The sequence below is a fragment of the Centruroides vittatus genome, unplaced genomic scaffold (genome assembly GCF_030686945.1).
Source record: "Centruroides vittatus isolate TY-2023 unplaced genomic scaffold, ASM3068694v2 contig_301, whole genome shotgun sequence".
In the NCBI taxonomy this organism is placed as follows: Eukaryota; Metazoa; Arthropoda; class Arachnida; order Scorpiones; family Buthidae; genus Centruroides; species Centruroides vittatus.
The window spans coordinates 1,795,776-1,815,614 of NW_027121927.1; the positions used below are offsets into that span (position 1 = coordinate 1,795,776).

Genomic DNA, 19,839 nt, shown 5'->3' on the forward strand with positions numbered 1-19,839 from the left:
TATTGTTTTAGTTGGAATAAATTCCATTTTGTTTTGTTTTTCCCATTCTGCTGTTCTCTCCATAATGTTGGTTCCTTTTCTCTCTAATTCTACTCTTGAGCTTCCTCCCTATCACTAATGCATTGTATACATATGCAATCTGAGTGCATTGACTGAAGTCTTAGAAGAGAAAACCATCAAAGAAGCCCTGGTTTGCATTGAAGGTAGTATAATTTTATGATGTGGGAATACAAAATTTGGTGCCTCACTATGACAAGTGACTTACTAATAATTGAAACTATGTCAAAAAGTAGTGTAAGATATTTACATCCCTTTGCAATAAGCATGATTTGAAACTAAATTGTTGTTTGCTTTTAATAGTCCATCAGAACTTACATTCTGGATATGCATCATGTATGTATATGTTTATATAAGACATATAACAAAAAATAATTACATTGATATATAATATAATAAATCAGTATCATTGAATTGCAGAAGTATATTAAATGTTAAACTTAATTATATAAATTTAATAATTTTTTTTATGAAGATAGATTATATTGTTATACAATTAATTATTAATGTAGGTTTTAGAAAATATACTTGCAATAATAGAATTAATAATAATTGTAATAATTAAAATTAGAATTAATTACTAGCTTGTTAAATTTTGATTAGTAAAATTAGTTAAAACATTTTTATACAGCAAGTCTTCACTAAGCATCATCAATAGGTTCTTGGAAACTGCAACACTAAATGAAACAACAAAAAAATAAAATCAATTTTACCAAAGGCTAAATGACATAAACAAGAGTTAAGTTTCTATGGCATATTTTTGGTCACAAAAACATCACTAAACTTTTAAATGATGACCTAAAATTTCTCTAATATAAAAGATTGAAATAAATGTGATTTATACTTATCATGTTTATTATATTAACCACAATTCACTGGTTATATATGCAACAAATAACACAAAAACACTAAGAAACCAGTAAAATCCAAACATATTTTATGCTATGAATGTTTTCTTTTGTCTACAACAAACACCATCATTTATTCTCAAATATAAACTGACAGAATGTGTGTTTTAAATTGAATGAAATATATAAAAAGTATTGTTTCTCCATCTTATAAATTTTTGCATTTGCGAAAAGATACAAGATGGGGCATCAAATAAGGCCTGTAGTATATAAAACAAGGTCACCTACAATTCATATGGACAGTGTCTGTGCAGATCTGGAAAATCGGGCAATAAGATTTTTAGCAGGGAATGGCATCAAAAGTCAGGGAATTCACAAATATTGCAGAATCCATCTGCTGCATCTTTAAATTCAGTTTGGTATAGATCATCTATGAAAACTGGAGAGAGCAAGAAAATGGCAAGATTTGTCACTCTTATATCTCATAAACTATAAATGAGAATCTAATGATTTAAATTTGTTGGATAGAGGGGTTCATGTCCATATTTAAAATGGTGGGTAGTGGGGTGTGCAGCTGTGAGGGAGTAGTGTAGCAGTTACACATGAACACTGAAAATAGCAATGCTGCACAGTGTTTGGACAGTGTAACTTTTGATCACAAAGAGATAGGATGATGAAATTGGTGTCGATTTGTACAGAATGACAGGATCTAAAATAAAATATTATTTAGCAATAATAACCAATAAAATAGAATTTGTAGTCATAAGCTGATAATTGTGCAGAGTTGAAGAAAATTTTCATAATGTTGGAAAAATTGCAAAGGAAATAGGAACAGAAATTATGATACAAATGCTGGATGAATTGTTTGCAACACACACCTATTAACCTTAATTTTAAATCCAACAAGCTTTAATTCAAGTTTGAAAAACATTTTTGATCTAATAATAGATCTGCTTCAGATATAGAAAGCTTAATATTTTAATATTAAGCTGGATTTAAAATTAAGGTTAATAGTTGTTATGAACAGAAATGTAAGAAACATATATCATTGGAAAGAAAAATTCAAAAGGAATAAGAAAAGATTGTATAGAGAGCTCAAGAAAGCCAAGTGTGTCAACTGCAATGTGAGTACTTTGAGTGCACTGCTTGCCTTATTCATTTGCATCTTACCCTTCTTCTAATAATTCAAAGACAGATTCATGCCTTAAATGATTGTGATTGTGTCTCTATACACAAACCCCCAATTTTTTGACCTGTGCAACATCTGGTTAACCCTTTGCAGTCAGTTGATGCTGTGGGGTGGGGCAAAGAACTGTCAGTCAGCTTACATGATATCATGTACAGGAGGTTTTGGACTGTGCAGCAAACTGCATGCAATTCATGTATTTTTTATTCATTGTATTCTTTGCTGTTGGCTACATACAGTATGTGGAGAGATGATAATCCTGCTAATTTTGATGGATTGATGATCTATGACATGTCTTCTCTCTAACTGCAAATTTTCATTTTCAGTTGGCACACGGAATTTTGAAAAGCCACATTTTTTGGAAGTATATCAAAATATCTCCGTAGAGTTAAAGTCTGGTTTCAAAAATTTTCATCACCAACGACCTAATTTCCCCTGTGAAAATTTCATTGCTCCCATTATAAGTTTCAGGGGATTGGGAAGAAATCTAATGACCTTGAATGGGTCCATGCTGTACCAGAACTAGCATGCAATAAGTGATTTCTCTTTATCACAGGGTTCATGATTTATTTCGTTTAAATTATTTTGAATTTCCCACCTCTTCACTTTAAGAAAATTAAATTTTTAAAACAAGTCTTTTTCTTATTTAAATAAAATCATAAAAAATTTTTTATATTCGTAATCAATTTTACACAACGTTTTTCATTTTTTGTAAGAAGTGAATAAAGTGTTTTTTTAATAATAATAAAATTATATAATTGTGATTTCTACCAAGAATGGTGGATGCAGGACAAACTGTTTTTTTTTTTTTTTTTTTTTTTTTAACTCTTTCCGCCCTGTGGGCACTAAGAGGGCCTCTTTTAGTAGGCCCATTATGGGTTCGGCCAGGCCCACAATGGGGCGACCGGGTGGTGAGGGACGGGGCCCGACATATCCGAACGGACCACCCCCCGAAAAATTCCTGGGGATTATTCGACCCGTTCGGATTCGATCCCGGGTCCCCCAGAGCGGTAGGCTGCCACCTTTACCGCTCGGCCATCCGGCCGTCGCAGGACAAACTGTTATATGCCTGAGACATGTGTGAGTACAGTTGACAGAACAGAAATACATTGCTTACTTATATGTAATTTAATTTTTATTTATATTGTTTATTTTTTCATTACTTATCTGTGTTTATTGGTAATTTTATTTTATTGTATTATTTATTTTTTTAATTTAAACCAACCATTATTCTACATTCACAAAATTTTCCTTCATATTCTATTTTCACTAAGTTGATTTTTGTATTCTTTAAAAATGACTGAAAACATTTGTAATTAAATTGTTCTTGCTGTTTTTAAAGGTTTCATGAGTGTCTGAACTGTCAGTTTATATTTGAGAATATTTACTGATGTTTGTTGGCATACTCATAGCATAACATATTTTTGATTTTTTACTAGATTTTTTTCGTATGGTATTTTGTGTTATTTATCATATTTATTAATGAAAACACGTAAGATAATTATTTATCCAGTTTTGGGAATTGGTGAGTGACTGTGGTCATAGTGGTGATGGGTGGTATGAGGAGGAGAGCTAAATCCTCATCACTGAGAATGGTAAAGATGAGTAATAAAGAATTTTTTCAAAGTAAAAGTTGTAAAGAGCACATCATATAATCATTTAGTTCAAAAACAAACAATTGGTGATTGAAATGAACCTGTAGTATGTTCTCTATAAATTTAAAATGGTAAATGCAAACAGGGCATGTTTATTTACTTTGACATTAAATGATGTCTGGTGTATTATTGTTATATGAACCTATAGTTGTATTAAAAGAATGCACATAAAGAATGTAAATTATATTATCAGACTTAAAAAAAATTTACTCAACATTATTTTTTGGATTGTGTTTGCAGCCTCCAGCATATATTTTCCACCTTATAGAATCAATTTTACTGTTTATAAAGATCAACAAAAATAATTGTAAATGATTACAAATGCTCTTGTATCTTTCCTCAACAATGTTGTAACAAAATAATGAAAAAAGAAACATTAAGTAAGGACTTGCTGATATTTATATTGCAATTCATAAACATCATTTCATGTGAAGTTCAAAAACATTAATTTATTTCATTCATATAGCTTAAATCTTCTGCATGTATGTATATTATATAAAGTATCAATATTTGATATATATATATATATATACAGGTAGAGCATCGATTATCCGACCCCCGATTAACCGATTTATCGGTTAACTGACCATGTTCTAGTCGGCAAATTCAAATTTCCGCTAGTGATGTGGCGCTACAATATTTGGTTGTCTTGGCTACTTTAATATTATTTTTCTTAAATTTTTGCATGTTTTAGCTGGCAGCACTGGCTCGACCATGAAAGGGGGGCTAGTATTTAAACCAGGTTTAATACACTATACTAATAATGTATTTTTTCATACTTTTCAGTTATCCGACCAACCCCAGTCCCCAATTAAGTCGGATAATCGATGCTCTACTGTATATATATATATATATATATATATATATATCATATGGCTACTGTCTTTCAGGTAACCTGTAATTAAGAGAAATAAACAAATGCAAAAAATAATTATAATAATTATCATAATATGAAAATAAAATGGAAAACAAATTAAGAGAAAGATAAAAATAAAAATACAGTAGTCACTCATCAGATCACACATGTAGGGGATACAAACGAAATAGTGATGTATCAGATGATGTGATATAACTGAAGTTTTGATTTGGAAGACAAAAAAATAACGTGAGATATCCAAATGAGCGATATAATGATGGGCTACTGTATAATAAATATTTATCTTATTTAAAAAATATAACTCAGAATAAATTCTATATTATAAATTGTTTTGACTTTCAAACAGTATATATTGTTTATGGTTTTATTGATGACTGTAATTATTTAACTATTTTATTTCTTGTACAGTACAATCAGATTTAAACTAGTATATACAAGGGAATGTTGGCAAATAGTTAATCTATATTTCAGAAAAACAAGCTTTTATTTGCTTCAACATAGTAAATTTAGATGAAGGAAAAACTGTTGGGTGTGGTCTTAATTGCAAATTTAAATTGACAGATAACCTGTGTTATTTGCAGGAAATTATGGTTATGAAGTTATTAATACTTAAATGCTTTTGACCAATGAAATATATTTCAAGATAATAATCTTTATAATGTAATCTATCCTATTCAGATAAATATTTAGTGTTTACAATAAAACTTTTTCTCAAAGTTGTTTAAATTAGCTTATTCTCTCAGACTTCCTTCTATCATGCAAATTTTATTTTACAAAGGAAGAGATTATAGATAAGGACAAAGCTGAAGTTTATTTAGTTAATATAATTAAAAATCTTTGTAGTTTTTATTATATCAGTTCTTCTGGATCAGTTTGTTATTTTTTAAATAAAGATATTTAAGGACCATTGATATAATGTTTGCTCACAGAACTTTATCTTTTTTATTGCAATGAGCATTGGATGAGCCAAGGTATTTTAGGACAAATCAGTGTTAATTCTAGAATTACATAATTATTCACCTCTTGCTTTTGATTTATAAAACAAGTATACATATGGCTTTTAAGCAAACATTCACATGTTTGCTCGTGGGTGTATCATTATATTTTGGAGAAATTGCTCCCAAATTCAAACAAACAAGTAGGGGAAAATTTGGGCAAAGCAAGAACAAATAATTAGAGAAAGCAAAAAGGTTAACAAATTATCAGTTGTTGACAAATTAAAACTTAGCTCTTGTTTTAATCTGTAAAATTTTGAACAAATCAATCTCCACTACTTCCTAAACCATTGTCTCCATATACTCAATGGTGATACTTGCATTATAGATTGCACTTGGAGTTGCTTTTTGGATTCAAGAGAGCTAACAAAGATTTTATTGAAGTTTTATCAAATTTTATATATTTTTAATATAATACTAATCATTCAATTTCACTTTCTCATGTAGCATGCTAATAAACAAATTTTAAATTTTATTAAACTTTTTTAGTTTTTACTTATTTTTATTCATTTTATTACTCTATTTTTGTCATATAACTGGATTTTACTTTGTAAATAATCAATTTCATTAATTTATATTCAATTTTTCTCGTACACTGAAAAGACCAAAATGATACCAGAAACATTTCATAATAATTTTTGTTATTTTAATCAAGCAGTTATAATTGCATTTTGTGTGTTTGGAAAAAATCAGTTTTTTCTGATTGAACTTTCAGAATACATTTTTAAATATTTGGATTGTTGTGTACAAATTAAATATATAATAGTGAGATTGTGGCTGAAGTTTTCATCTCTAAAACATGAACGTCAAGTGCCACTTATAGGATAGAGATGTTCAATGTTCATGTTCTAGAGATGAAAACATCAGCCGCAACCTCGCTAATGTAAAATATACTATTTTCAACATATTTAAGCAATTACAAAATGAAAAGTTAGCCTATATAAACTTTGAAAAAAAATTTTATTGAATATAAATGTCCTATAGAATATCAAGAGAAAAAGTTAGTTGTTTCAAACATTCCAAAGATGCCTAGAAAAAATTTGTAACAGAAAAAAAGAAAACAATATTATAAAGCACTCAGCAAATCATTATAGATATACGTATACGTACTTAACACCTTACTCTTGCCGAGAAAAAATATATTTATTTGCAACAAACAAACAAACGTTTTCAGCCTGCTTCACAGGCCATCTTCAGGCTTGGAATACATTTGAAATTAAAATTCCATCCATGGAATACAAAAATTCAAATTCAAAATTAAATAAGGTACAATCAAAATAAAATATTGAATAACTAACATAAAGCAAAAAATAACAAAAAATATATAAAAATGTAACAAATGAATACGTAAGCATTAATAAATGCAAATTTCTAAGACATACAATAAAACCATTATATTGATTGGTTAGAGCCCTTATTAAACTTCTTAACCATAAACTTCCATGCAGAGGGAAGACTTTCTGCGTCCCTCGCATTAAGACAGCCTTCTTGTAATCTACTTCTAAAAATCTGCAACTTTTCCGCTGTCAAGGCTAATGATGGAGACGATAAAGGATTTATGATGGCCGCCTGATTCCATTTGACCGTAGCTCCTGGCGCTTGCGCCATTTGGGACAAAACTGTTGCATTAGACCCCTTTCTGATATTATAACTATGCTCCTTGATTCTAATTCCTAAACTTCTAGTGGTTACTCCGATGTAATCTTTTTTAACGCCCAATTGCATGTTTTCATACGGAATTTTATAAACTCCTGCTTTCTCTTCTGCCTTTATAACATCTTTATCATTCCTGAGGATTTTGTATAAATTAGGGGCCCTTTTTATAAGCATCTTCGAACTTTTTCTGTGTGCTATTTCTTTCATGACTGTATTCATACTTTCATTATATGTAAACTTTACAAATTTATTGGGAGCATTCTTAAAACATCCTTTCTTGATGTTGTGTTCATATTTCTTAATTATTCCTAGAATTGTACTTTTTTGGTAACCTAGAGTCCTGGCTACATTTATTATTCTATTTATTTCTTTCGTCCTGTCTTGTATTGCGAAAGAGTACAAGACAGGACGAAAGAAATAAATAGAATAATAAATGTAGCCAGGACCCTAGGTTACCAAAAAAGTACAATTCTAGGAATAATTAAGAAATATGAACACAACATCAAGAAAGGATGTTTTAAGAATGCTCCCAATAAATTTGTAAAGTTTACATATAATGAAAGTATGAATACAGTCATGAAAGAAATAGCACACAGAAAAAGTTCGAAGATGCTTATAAAAAGGGCCCCTAATTTATACAAAATCCTCAGGAATGATAAAGATGTTATAAAGGCAGAAGAGAAAGCAGGAGTTTATAAAATTCCGTATGAAAACATGCAATTGGGCGTTAAAAAAGATTACATCGGAGTAACCACTAGAAGTTTAGGAATTAGAATCAAGGAGCATAGTTATAATATCAGAAAGGGGTCTAATGCAACAGTTTTGTCCCAAATGGCGCAAGCGCCAGGAGCTACGGTCAAATGGAATCAGGCGGCCATCATAAATCCTTTATCGTCTCCATCATTAGCCTTGACAGCGGAAAAGTTGCAGATTTTTAGAAGTAGATTACAAGAAGGCTGTCTTAATGCGAGGGACGCAGATAGTCTTCCCTCTGCATGGAAGTTTATGGTTAAGAAGTTTAATAAGGGCTCTAACCAATCAATATAGTGGTTTTATTGTATGTCTTAGAAATTTGCATTTATTAATGCTTACGTATTCATTTGTTACATTTTTATATATTTTTTGTTATTTTTTGCTTTATGTTAGTTATTCAATATTTTATTTTGATTGTACCTTATTTAATTTTGAATTTGAATTTTTGTATTCCATGGATGGAATTTTAATTTCAAATGTATTCCAAGCCTGAAGATGGCCTGTGAAGCAGGCTGAAAACGTTTGTTTGTTTGTTGCAAATATATTTATTTTTTCTCGGCAAGAGTAAGGTGTTAAGTACGTATACGTATATCTAAAAAAGAAAACAATTTTCTATTTTATTTATCTTATTTTTACAGTATTTTGAAGATATGAAAATTCACTATTGATTTTATAATTGATATAAAATTAATAGCCAATTTTTCATATGGTCAATATTACTGTAAGAATAAGATTTAAAAAATTGTTCCATATGGATTTGGAGGATTTTTACAATAATAGCAGTTACGTACTTCTTTCTGTGTCATTATTTTCCTCTGAATTCTTTTGATTTTATCTATATATTTCTGCTAAGCCTAAACAATCATCTTACATTGTTTTACCAGGAATTGTAAATTTTTTGAAATTCCTTCTTTTAATTGTTGCTCACTCTACCTACAACACTTTCAATAGATCAGCAGTAGTTCTGGATCTGCATTGGGAAAAACTCTGTTTCACATACTCAACAGAATAGGAATTATAAGAATGGCATCTGATGCCTTAACTGATATCTTGTCAGTGGCAATGCAAATTGTTTTCAACTCCTGTGATTTCTGAAGAAAATATTGCTTGGTTTCTCCAGAGGTATGCAAAGAAGATTTATTATGAAGAATCACAACTTCGTCTCCACTGGATAAAATGCAAAAATATCCTACTCCATCAATAATTCTTAATTGAGGCAGCTTTTGCAAGAGAAACATCTCTCTGCTGCCTAAGGCATCAACAACTATGTCTTGTAAATTATTTTTGACTAGGTGGATTTTTGTTCAAGCAAGCTGTCTTAATCTTTCTCAACAAATCAGCTGTTCTCTTTAGCAGTTTTCTTTGAAAATATGCAAATTTAAATGGGTCTTCATTATATATTGAATTGTCATTATTTCAAAATTCTCTATTGATTGTAAAATTCTATTATAACAAAATTGAGAATTAAAACTCCAGAGATTGTTATCCTCATATTTTATTACTATTGATACAATTGACTTAGTTTTCTAAATAAAGTTAATAATAAGTTTGCTTTTATTTTTATATCCTGATGTGATAGAAATATTTTGTTCTTAGTTTAGTCACGAGAAATAACAAATTAAACAAAATTATGCACCAAAGATCAAGAAAAATTATGAACACAGGTCATAGTCTACCAATAAAAGATTGATCCAAATGTGTTTTAGGACTTCTTTGCATGTTAGAGATAGGGCCATCCAGAGTAAATGGGCACTTGGGGCACAATACATATTGAGCCCTAGCAAATTAAATTATTATATCAAAGTAAAGCATTAAATAAAAAAATAATGTTATGGGGCTTCTACTTCCTCAGGGCCAGGGCAATTTGCTCCTTTTATCCTCTGTGGATGTTTGTGTTTAGAGAAGAACTTCAGAGATTTGACTGTATATTGAATTTAAGTTTAAGTTTAGTTGATCATATTAACATTGCATAATTTGGATTAATTATATAGATTTAATAATATATAAAATAAGATGAATGTTTAATTATCAACAATTAACATGTGTGATAATTGTTGATTAAAAAATTACATATATAATATTAAATTAAATATCTTTTTAAATTGTTTTTTGCCCTTAATTTCATTAAACATTTCATGGTAGTGAACATGGCAGCTCGTCTCTGATTCCAGCAAGGAAACAGTTGAACGCACGTTCTAACCTAACCTAACCTATTCTAATAAATTACCATAATTGTTGCCAACCAAATTATTAGAATAGGGGTAATTTATTAGAATAGGTTAGGTTAGATTAGAATGTGCATCCCCACTGTTTCAGAGACGAGCCGCCAACAGGTAACATTAACCATTCGCTACCACAGGTAACATTAACCATTAAATCTAATATGTATACACAATACACCCAAAATGCATTTCAGAATCTAAAATAGTCCCTCTTCACTTGGTCTTTCAATAAAGATCACAAGATAAAAATACATAAAAATTACATTAAAAGGCCAAAATAACCATGAAAACATCACAATTAAAAAACTGATGTTATCTCACAAGTGCCGTACAATAAATTCTTTTTCATGTTTTCTGTAACCAAGCCAGCCATAGAGAATTCTACACACAATTAATTACAATCAGTTACAGACCACTTTAAATATCAAACAATAATGTAATGGACACAATACTTACAATGCTCTAAAGGATCAACTGAAACATTACACCAGGGGTCCCCAACCTTTTTGTACCTAAGAGCACATTCTAGAATACCGGCTGGACGACAGGCACCATTTATTTTTTCAAGGTGAATTTTTATATTTGGACATAGTTAACAGCGCCGGATTAAGCCTCTAGCGGGCCCTAGACAAAATTTAAATTGGGGCCCCATTTAAATAAGTTGCTTCTAAACAAATCTTATATAATGTGACATTAGCATGGGTGACACCCGGTGCGGATATCGTTGTGTCACCCAGGAATATTTCTAAATGGTGCGAGAGATATCGTGGCGGAGATTACTTCTGACACACGGATGGCTGTTGACCATTTTTTTAGTTAACGACTGCTGAAATTTTTAGGTCACTCCAAGTTACGGGCCCTACACGTTTTCCTACTTTGATTTTACGGTATTCAGAACGGACAGTTTTACTTCATTTCAGGTATGGGAAATTGAATTGGTGCAGATTTGGCGCAGGGGAAAAAGAGATCAGTCGCATTTCGCTTTGTGCTTTCATCTGTGTTGGACGCCATTTCTACTTTTGAATGGTTAATCATTCAAAGTGAAAAAACTTTTACATAGCATTTTATTGAAAACCGAAATATTTTTATTTTTATCGTGGTCGCACAGTGGCGGGCACACGTAAAACGATTGGCGGGCGCCATGGTGCCCGCGGGCATAGGGTTGGGGACCACTGCATTACACCAAATAAAAATAATATGCACTTTTAGAATCAAATCCCGGGGAAATAGTAGTCACAATACAAAAACTTACATATTTATACTTTATTTTACATCATCAGTTTACATCAATAATGTTTAGTTTTACTAATATAGCCATACCAACTCTCATCTATTTTTAAATCCAAATTATCACTAATTCTCTTTTCTTTTTTAACTTTTAAAATTTCAATATGTTTATAATATTTATGCTTATTAATATTTGTTTCAAATTTTATTGCTTTTCTCAAATGTTTTTCTATTTCACATTCATTTAAATTACAGTGTTTTGCTACTGCTGAAGTTTGTGTATTATATTTTATTGCATTAATATGTTCTTTTATTTAAACCTTTAAACATTGCTTTGTCTCACCTACATATATCATTCTGTCATTGCAATTACAATTAAATTTATATATAACATTAATTAGATAATAATATAAAATTTGAAATTGAAGATGAAATTAACAATAAATTGTCTTTTTTGGATGTGTCAGTGTCAAGACATGCTAACTTGTTACAAATACAAAACTATAAACAATCTTGTAATGTTGATAAGGTAATAGATTTTTAATCATATGCCCCTATGTTTATAAAAAGAAACACTTTTATTAATTTTATACAAAAAATTATAAATAGAACTACTTCAGAATATAAAAAGAAAAGTCAAATTATCGACATTTTAAAAATTTATTTATTAAACCATTATCCAAAAAGTTTCTGGAGGGTTGGCTGAAACATATTGAATATAATGTTAATAATAATGGTAATGAGTATGTAAACAATATGATTAAAAAAATAAAAAATGAATTAGAGAATTTAATATAAAATTGGTACCTAATCAGTATAATAAAATACAAAAACATATATGTCCAAATAATTTAAATGGAGAGATAAATGATTTATAAAAAAATAATGTTACATATAAATTTAATTGTAATTGCAATGACAGAATGATATATGTAGGTGAGACAAAGCAATGTTTAAAGGTTTAAATAAAAGAACATATTAATGCAATAAAATATAATACACAAACTTCAGCAGTAGCAAAACACTGTAATTTAAATGAATGTGAAATAGAAAAACATTTGAGAAAAGCAATAAAATTTGAAACAAATATTAATAAGCATAAATATTAAAAAAGAAAAGAGAATTAGTGATAATTTGGATTTAAAAATAGATGAGAGTTGGTATGGCTATATTAGTAAAACTAAACATTATTGATGTAAACTGATGATGTAAAATGGAGTATAAATATGTAAGTTTTTGTATTGTGACTACTATTTCCCCGGGATTTGATTCTAAAAGTGCATATTATTTTTATTTGGTGTAATGTTTCAGTTGATCCTTTAGAGCATTGTAAGTATTGTGTCCATTACATTATTGTTTGATATTTAAAGTGGTCTGTAACTGATTGTAATTAATTGTGTGTAGAACTCTCTATGGCTGGCTTGGTTACAGAAAACATGAAAAAGAATTTATTGTACCGCACTTGTGAGATAACATCAGTTTTTTAATTGTGATGTTTTCATGGTTATTTTGGCCTTTTAATGTAATTTTTATGTATTTTTATCTTGTGATCTTTATTGAAAGACCAAGTGAAGAGGGACTATTTTAGATTCTGAAATGCATTTTGGGTGTATTGTGTATACGTATTAGATTTAATGGTTAATGTTACCTGTGGTAGCGAATGGTTAATGTTACCTGTTGGCGGCTCGTCTCTGAAACAGTGGGGATGCACATTCTAATCTAACTTAACCTATTCTAATAAATTACCTCTATTCTAATAATTTGGTTGGCAACAATTATGGTAATTTATTAGAATAGGTTAGGTTAGGTTAGAACGTGCGTTCAACTGTTTCCTTGCTGGAATCAGAGACGAGCTGCCATGTTCACTACCATAGGTAACATTAACTGATTTAATTATTATAAAATCTCTTTGTTTTGTAAACTTAAATATAAAATAAATTTAAGAAATTTAATTTAATATTCACTGGTATGATAATCCCTAACATAAATACAGTAGAGCATTGTTTATCCAAAAGCCGGTCAACCGAAAGCTTTCCAGTCAGACTGTGTTGTGCTGAATTGAACGTTTTTGATACTAGATTAACTTCTAAAGTATAATTTTATTGTTTTCATATTTTTCAATATATTCATTTGTTTGTACAAAATAAAGAAATAATTTTTAACGATACAATATCCTAGATTATTATTATAAAAATTTTCATTAGGCTTAAAATTGACAAAAATTCAACATGAAGCGACATGCAATGGAGAAAAATTTTAACATCGGATAGGTTAATATATTTTTTCGTACACAATCGGTTATTCGAAAAATCAGTTATCTGAACAACCCCAGTCCCCAATTGATTCAGATAAACGATGCTCTACTGTAACTGTTTAAGTTAATAGAAATGTTTAATCTTTTTAAATATCAGATTTCCATAATAAAAATACCTGGTAAATAGATTGTGTATAAATTCTGACAGAATATAGCATATTCAAACAAAAATTTATTTTATTGGAGTAATAACCTTTAAAATTAGAAATGCTAAAAATTTTTGGAAACTTTATCATTAATATTTTAATAAAAACAATTTTGTTTAAATACAAGTTAGAATCTCTAATATTTGAAACTTTTCATCTCTCCAAATACTATATTTATAGGAGCACCAAATACAACCTTCACTAACAATAAGTCCTCTTCTAGAATCTCTCTGAAATCATTTGAAATCTGTATAATCAGAGAGATAGAAAGACTTTATTAATATGACTAGAAGAAGTACAAAAAAGAAGTTGGCTTAGAATATAATCATTTTAAAATCACATTTGTTAATGAATAAAAAGGTTTAATGGGGTTATTTAAACATTTTTAATTATTTTAGAGAGAAAACCTGTTGTGGAACCATATACAGAGGACCAAATAATGAAGTCCTAATTTATCCAATGCTGCTTCATCCATGCACATGTAACAATAATACAACTCAGGAAGGAAATACTCTGAAACATAACATCAAATCATCTAGTGGATTGCATGCTTCATTCCATTCGGATTCAAGAAATGAATTGAATAATGGAAAAGAATGGAATAATGATTATGAAAACGAGTCTCATAGTGAAGATGAAGAAATGTTTGATATTAATTAACATTGTTTTATTATAGGAAGTTCAATTCTATAAAATGGAAGTTCATTGATGTTATATATATATAGAGAGATATATATAAGTATATACATACATATTTGTATGTATTATGAACTTTCACTCTGTTTTATTTAATGAGATTTTAATACAACTATTTATTACATTCTTAATAGTATTTTTCTACTTTATAAGAAAATTAAGATTCTTAATGAAACTTTTCTTCCATTATTTATTTTATCTTTTTTTTTTTATTAAACATTATCATTTTGACATTAAACAATAATAATATCATCTTTTTATAAAATTTTAAAATTAAAAATAAATGAAATTATATTTCTGTAAAAACAAAGCAAATGATATACAAATATTGCTATTTCAAATACTTACAAAATTCTTTTTCATTGCTTGCAATATAAACAGATGGCAATATTTTTGTAATAAAGTGAAAGTTAAATATAACATTAATGAACTTTTTATCTTATTTGCTCCTCTCTATCATTGATCACTGCCCAAGATTAGTCTTATATTGAAAGATTTCATTTTTTACACTGCTCGGAAGTATGTGATGCAAATTCTGTGCTTCCATATTGTGTAGCTTAGCAAAATAATTCTGTGATCGTTTTATTGAAATGAATTAATTTGAATGTTTTCTAATACAGTATTATGCTATAGTATTTTGGTAAATATTGTATAGTTATCTTTATTTGATGTTTTGTTATTTCCTCGATGATCGTATAAAACTTTTTTTATCTATATATAAATGTACAATAGTATTCGTAAATATTTTTCTGTTGTTCTGTTTGTATAAAAAATGTCTAATTACTACCTGTTTATATTAAATGTTGATTAAGAAAAATTTTAATAACATTCCATAACATTACAGATGTACTTTCCTAGAATATCAACTATTTCACTGCCATCGTTTCCGATGTGCTTTAATGGAGATAAAATGGACTTGGATGTTGTTCTGGACGAGCAAATTGATTCTTATAGCCTGTGATTGTGTTGTAAAAATATCAAACGTGTTAGTTTTTTCCGTTTCATATACTCTGATTTATTAACCAGAAATTTTTAACATGTTACTTTAGAATGACTGTTTAAAATTTATTTTAAAGGTAGAGGTTTAATAAATTAATGGCTTTAGTAAATATAGAATTTTTTTCAAACATTAGAATAAGCAAAGTAATAACAAAGAATGTCTAGCTGTTAGTTAACTATGCTTTTTTTATAATGCACTTCTTTAGTCTAAAACTAGCAATGTTATCCTAGGAAAAAAGAAACGAATTATTCATGCACTTCCTGATATTGATAGTTTAAATTGTTTATTATTAAATGGTTAATATAGAAAGATATTAGATTTATTTATATTATAGATATAAGCTGTTATCATTGGCTAGATGACAGGCGTTGCTATTAAAATTAAAAAATAGTAGTAAGATCACTATGTTTGTTCCCACAAGTGCCCCAATAAGTTTGCTGCTCAAACATACAAAAGAAAAAAGCAAATCAAACATCTTCCTCTTTAACATCACAATGGATTTTTGGGGCTTGGGTATGAGAAGTGTTAACTTCATATTTAACTTTTATAAACTTGTAACTGTGTTGGATTTCAGGATGAAAGATTGATGTGTGTACTTTATTCTTAAATGCACAATAATAGAGTCCTTTATGAAAAATATATTGGTTCCAAGAACTGCTTGCTTTATAGAATGAGAGAGAGAGAGAGAGAATTTCTAAATTATTTTTTCCATAATTCTTACTGCAATATTTGGTTGTGAAGTTTTCTTGTGTAAGTGCATCTAATGCATGAAAGCTTTTCATAAAATATCCTGAAGAGTTATGATTCATTTATTGTAAATGTCTGTGAAACTGTGTTTCACAGCAATGGTTATTCCAAAATAAATTATTACATGTATAATTTTGAGTTTATTGGCTGCAATCAGAATGAAGTTATATAGTGTGATTTGTAATATATTTTAATGTGTAAAACAATGTTAAAAAAAATCTATAATGTTGAATCTCTATTGAAAGATATTGTGGTTACTAAAATTTGGAATCTTCGATATTAGTCAAAATATCTTGCAAGACATTTCATTAAAAACTATTTGATCAAAAACAAAATCTATAATATACACATTGTTTTTAAATAGCACAATTTTATTTATTTGATTTGTCTAATTGCATATATCAAATTTGACATTTTGCAATATTTCTTATTTATTTTTAAATAATTATGTCTGCTATTTATTTATATAAAAGTACTTTTTTATATTATTGGCTAATATATGAATTAAAATAAACAAGAATGACAATTACCTGGTTCTTAGTGAAAGGATTACTGTCTTTATATTTTTGTCAAAAAATTTGAAATATTTCAGAAAAAAAAATATCTGTAGAGCTGACAAATTTTGCCAACAGAAGTTTTAAATTGTGATAAATATTTCTTTATGTAAAGGATTTATTTCTGTGCATGTATGTATATAAGTGTTTATAAATAATATAATATATGAAAACTGTTTGGCTTATATAAAAAATTATGTATATTTTTAATGTTTTAATTTATTATGTTATATAATACAATGGCTTTCAGTTTTTTCGTTATGAAAACTTAAAAATTTGTCATGTGTCAGGCCAAATCTGGTTTTAAAAAGTTCTTGGTGTGTGGATAACAACTGTTAAGAATTTTCTGGTGTTGAAGGTAAATTGAATAGTGCGACAAAATCACAAACTCTTTTGGAAAAATATTTAACTATTCAATTTTGCTGTGAAGTAGATCAGATTGTTTAAGGTATCATTAAATGTTTTTATTGCTAGTAATATGTAATCCAATTAGACATATTTTACTAAAAGAAAAGAAAGAAAAAATATATTTTACTTCAAATGTGGTGGTGATTAAAAGTTAGTGTTGTCGTAATAGTACATATATTGTATCAAATATAAATAATATCAAATTATTTCTTAAACTCCAAAGAATTTGTTGGCAAATTTTTGTTACCAAACCTTAGGTTTAATAATTGTTTCCAAAATGTTTGTCACTTAAATAAATCTAATATTTAGAATTGTTCTAGCTTAGAATTGTAGATGCTTTACAAAATTGTTACGATGTAAAAGCAGTGAGAATATTTCTATGAATATACTACAAAAGAGAGCAAGATTATTAAAGATTTAATCTTGGAAGTGAAGTAAACTATTGCATTTCTAAGATATTGAGCATATTCAAATCAAACAGAATCTCTGTTTTGCAGTATATTTCTTAAATAGCACACATTTAATTTTATAATTTCCTTTCATCTATTCTCCAGTAATTTAGTATTTGTAAAAGTGTCGTATCAGAATCGTGCATATTCCTCTATAGCTCAATATTTATTCTCTTTCCGAAAGACTTTCACAGTTGGTCATTTGAAGTGTCAGTGAATGCCTTTTTAGACAAACAATTTCAAGTTTGTCAAAATAGTGTAGATTCAATGTTTGTGCTGTCTTTCTTTAAGGAACTTGGAGTTAGATTCGAACTTTTTTCAACGAGTGAACAATGCCATTAAATTAAAATAATTTTTAATTTGAATAACGTAATAGTAACGAATGGAAAATGATTTACAAATCCCAAATGGGAATAAATTTTAAGAAAAGTTATAATTTTCATTCTTGGGTTTCAAATAATTAAACTGCTATTTATGCTATTTTTAAAATCTCGAAAGACTTCGAATCTAGTCTCCGGTGAAATATCTTTAAGCAATCACTATTATCATCATTAATGCCATATCTTTGAAATTTAAAACCGTAGCAGACATCTTACTGTGGATTGCTATGTACATTAAGTAGTTACAAAATATATCTGTTCCAAATACTTGTAAAATAGTCTTGTTAACTAATGGTTGGTACGAATACTGTGTAAAGAATCATATTTTTTTGGTATTGTGTAATATGGTATAGATTGTTGGAGAATGAATATCATCCATGTGGGGCCCAAAAATTATCAAACACACTTGTGCTAGATGTGATATTGCGAGTTATGTAATTTGATTAGAAGTAATTTTTTGCTTTAAATTGGTTAAAAATTCATTGATATTTTAATGTGTTGTTTATATATATATATATGGTTAATTTTCAAATTTTAATTAATTCATAATTATAAATTGGTATTTTTAAGATTATTAATAATAATCCTATATGGAATAATCTATTATTTCTCCTCTACCGTCGAAAGAATATAAGCAATAGATGGTCCAGCTAGTCAATTTCAACACTGCCATTTTTTACAGTATTTAATATCCTAGTCAAGAAAGCAGCTACATGTAAATTAAGTACAGATCATCGCTGGCCATCTTGAATAGAAGAGATTTTTTTTATTCCCCAGGGTGAAAAAGAACAGTTCTATGTTTGGAAACGTGCACATAATTTTCCCTTACGAGAGTGGCACTAGTGTCGAGTGCCTTACAGTGCTGGCTTAATACTAATTGTTCGAAACTGTGGACTGTGTAAAGTACGTTCTCATTTCGAGAATAATGTATATCGAACGTATTTCATAAAAGTATTGTAAACGTGTATGTTTGTATAGGAATACGATATCAAAAAGTATGGAAATGTTTAAATATATCGATGAGTATCAGTGAATATTTTATGTATTTAAATGAGAACACTTTCTCAGATCCGCATCGCTATTGGTAAGTGTGATTTAAGTCCAAAAATAGGACTGGGGAAAGAATTTTATTTATTGACAAGTGTAAGTAATCATGGAATACTTTTAATAAAATTTGTAATGCCTGTCATATGAGGTTGTGCATTCATTTCTATAATATTTTTGAAATTGAGAAGAAACGCGATTAATGTCAGACTGCTAATGCATTTAGCAATGCATAAACGCGTTCTAAATGACCCTTGTAGACAGAGAACCGCAAATCTTGTGCATATATAACGAGTAACGATGACATTTCTGTAAGATTGATCTACCACTACCACCATTTACGTGTTAACTTGTTGACTTTTGTACACTGAGTGAATAGTGTTTTCAGTTTCTCCGTACATACATTAATTATTGAACATTGCGTTGTGTCCCGTAGGTTACCAGATTTCTCCGACTGGATTAAAGAACACTTAAAAATGATTAGTGTTATCATTTCAACGTCCACTCCACCACATTCCGCTTCAAAAACGTAAATGACCAGATGGCCGAGCGGTTAAAGTGCCGTATACTGCTCTAGAGGATCTGGGGGCAAATCTAGACGATCCAGAAAACGAATTTTACGGGG

General features: G+C 28.8%; 1 protein-coding gene across 1 annotated transcript in view; it reads left to right on the forward strand.

The window, feature by feature from the left end:
- LOC136972774 (SIN3-HDAC complex-associated factor) overlaps nt 1-19,359 on the forward strand; it is a 63,442-nt gene extending 44,083 nt beyond the window's left edge. The window contains exon 5 of the mRNA XM_067267418.1: nt 14,335-19,359. Within this exon, the coding sequence (XP_067123519.1) occupies nt 14,335-14,596 (262 nt within the window). The 3' untranslated portion in view covers nt 14,597-19,359. The remainder of the gene's footprint in view (nt 1-14,334) is intronic.
- Nucleotides 19,360-19,839: the final 480 nt, after the last annotated feature.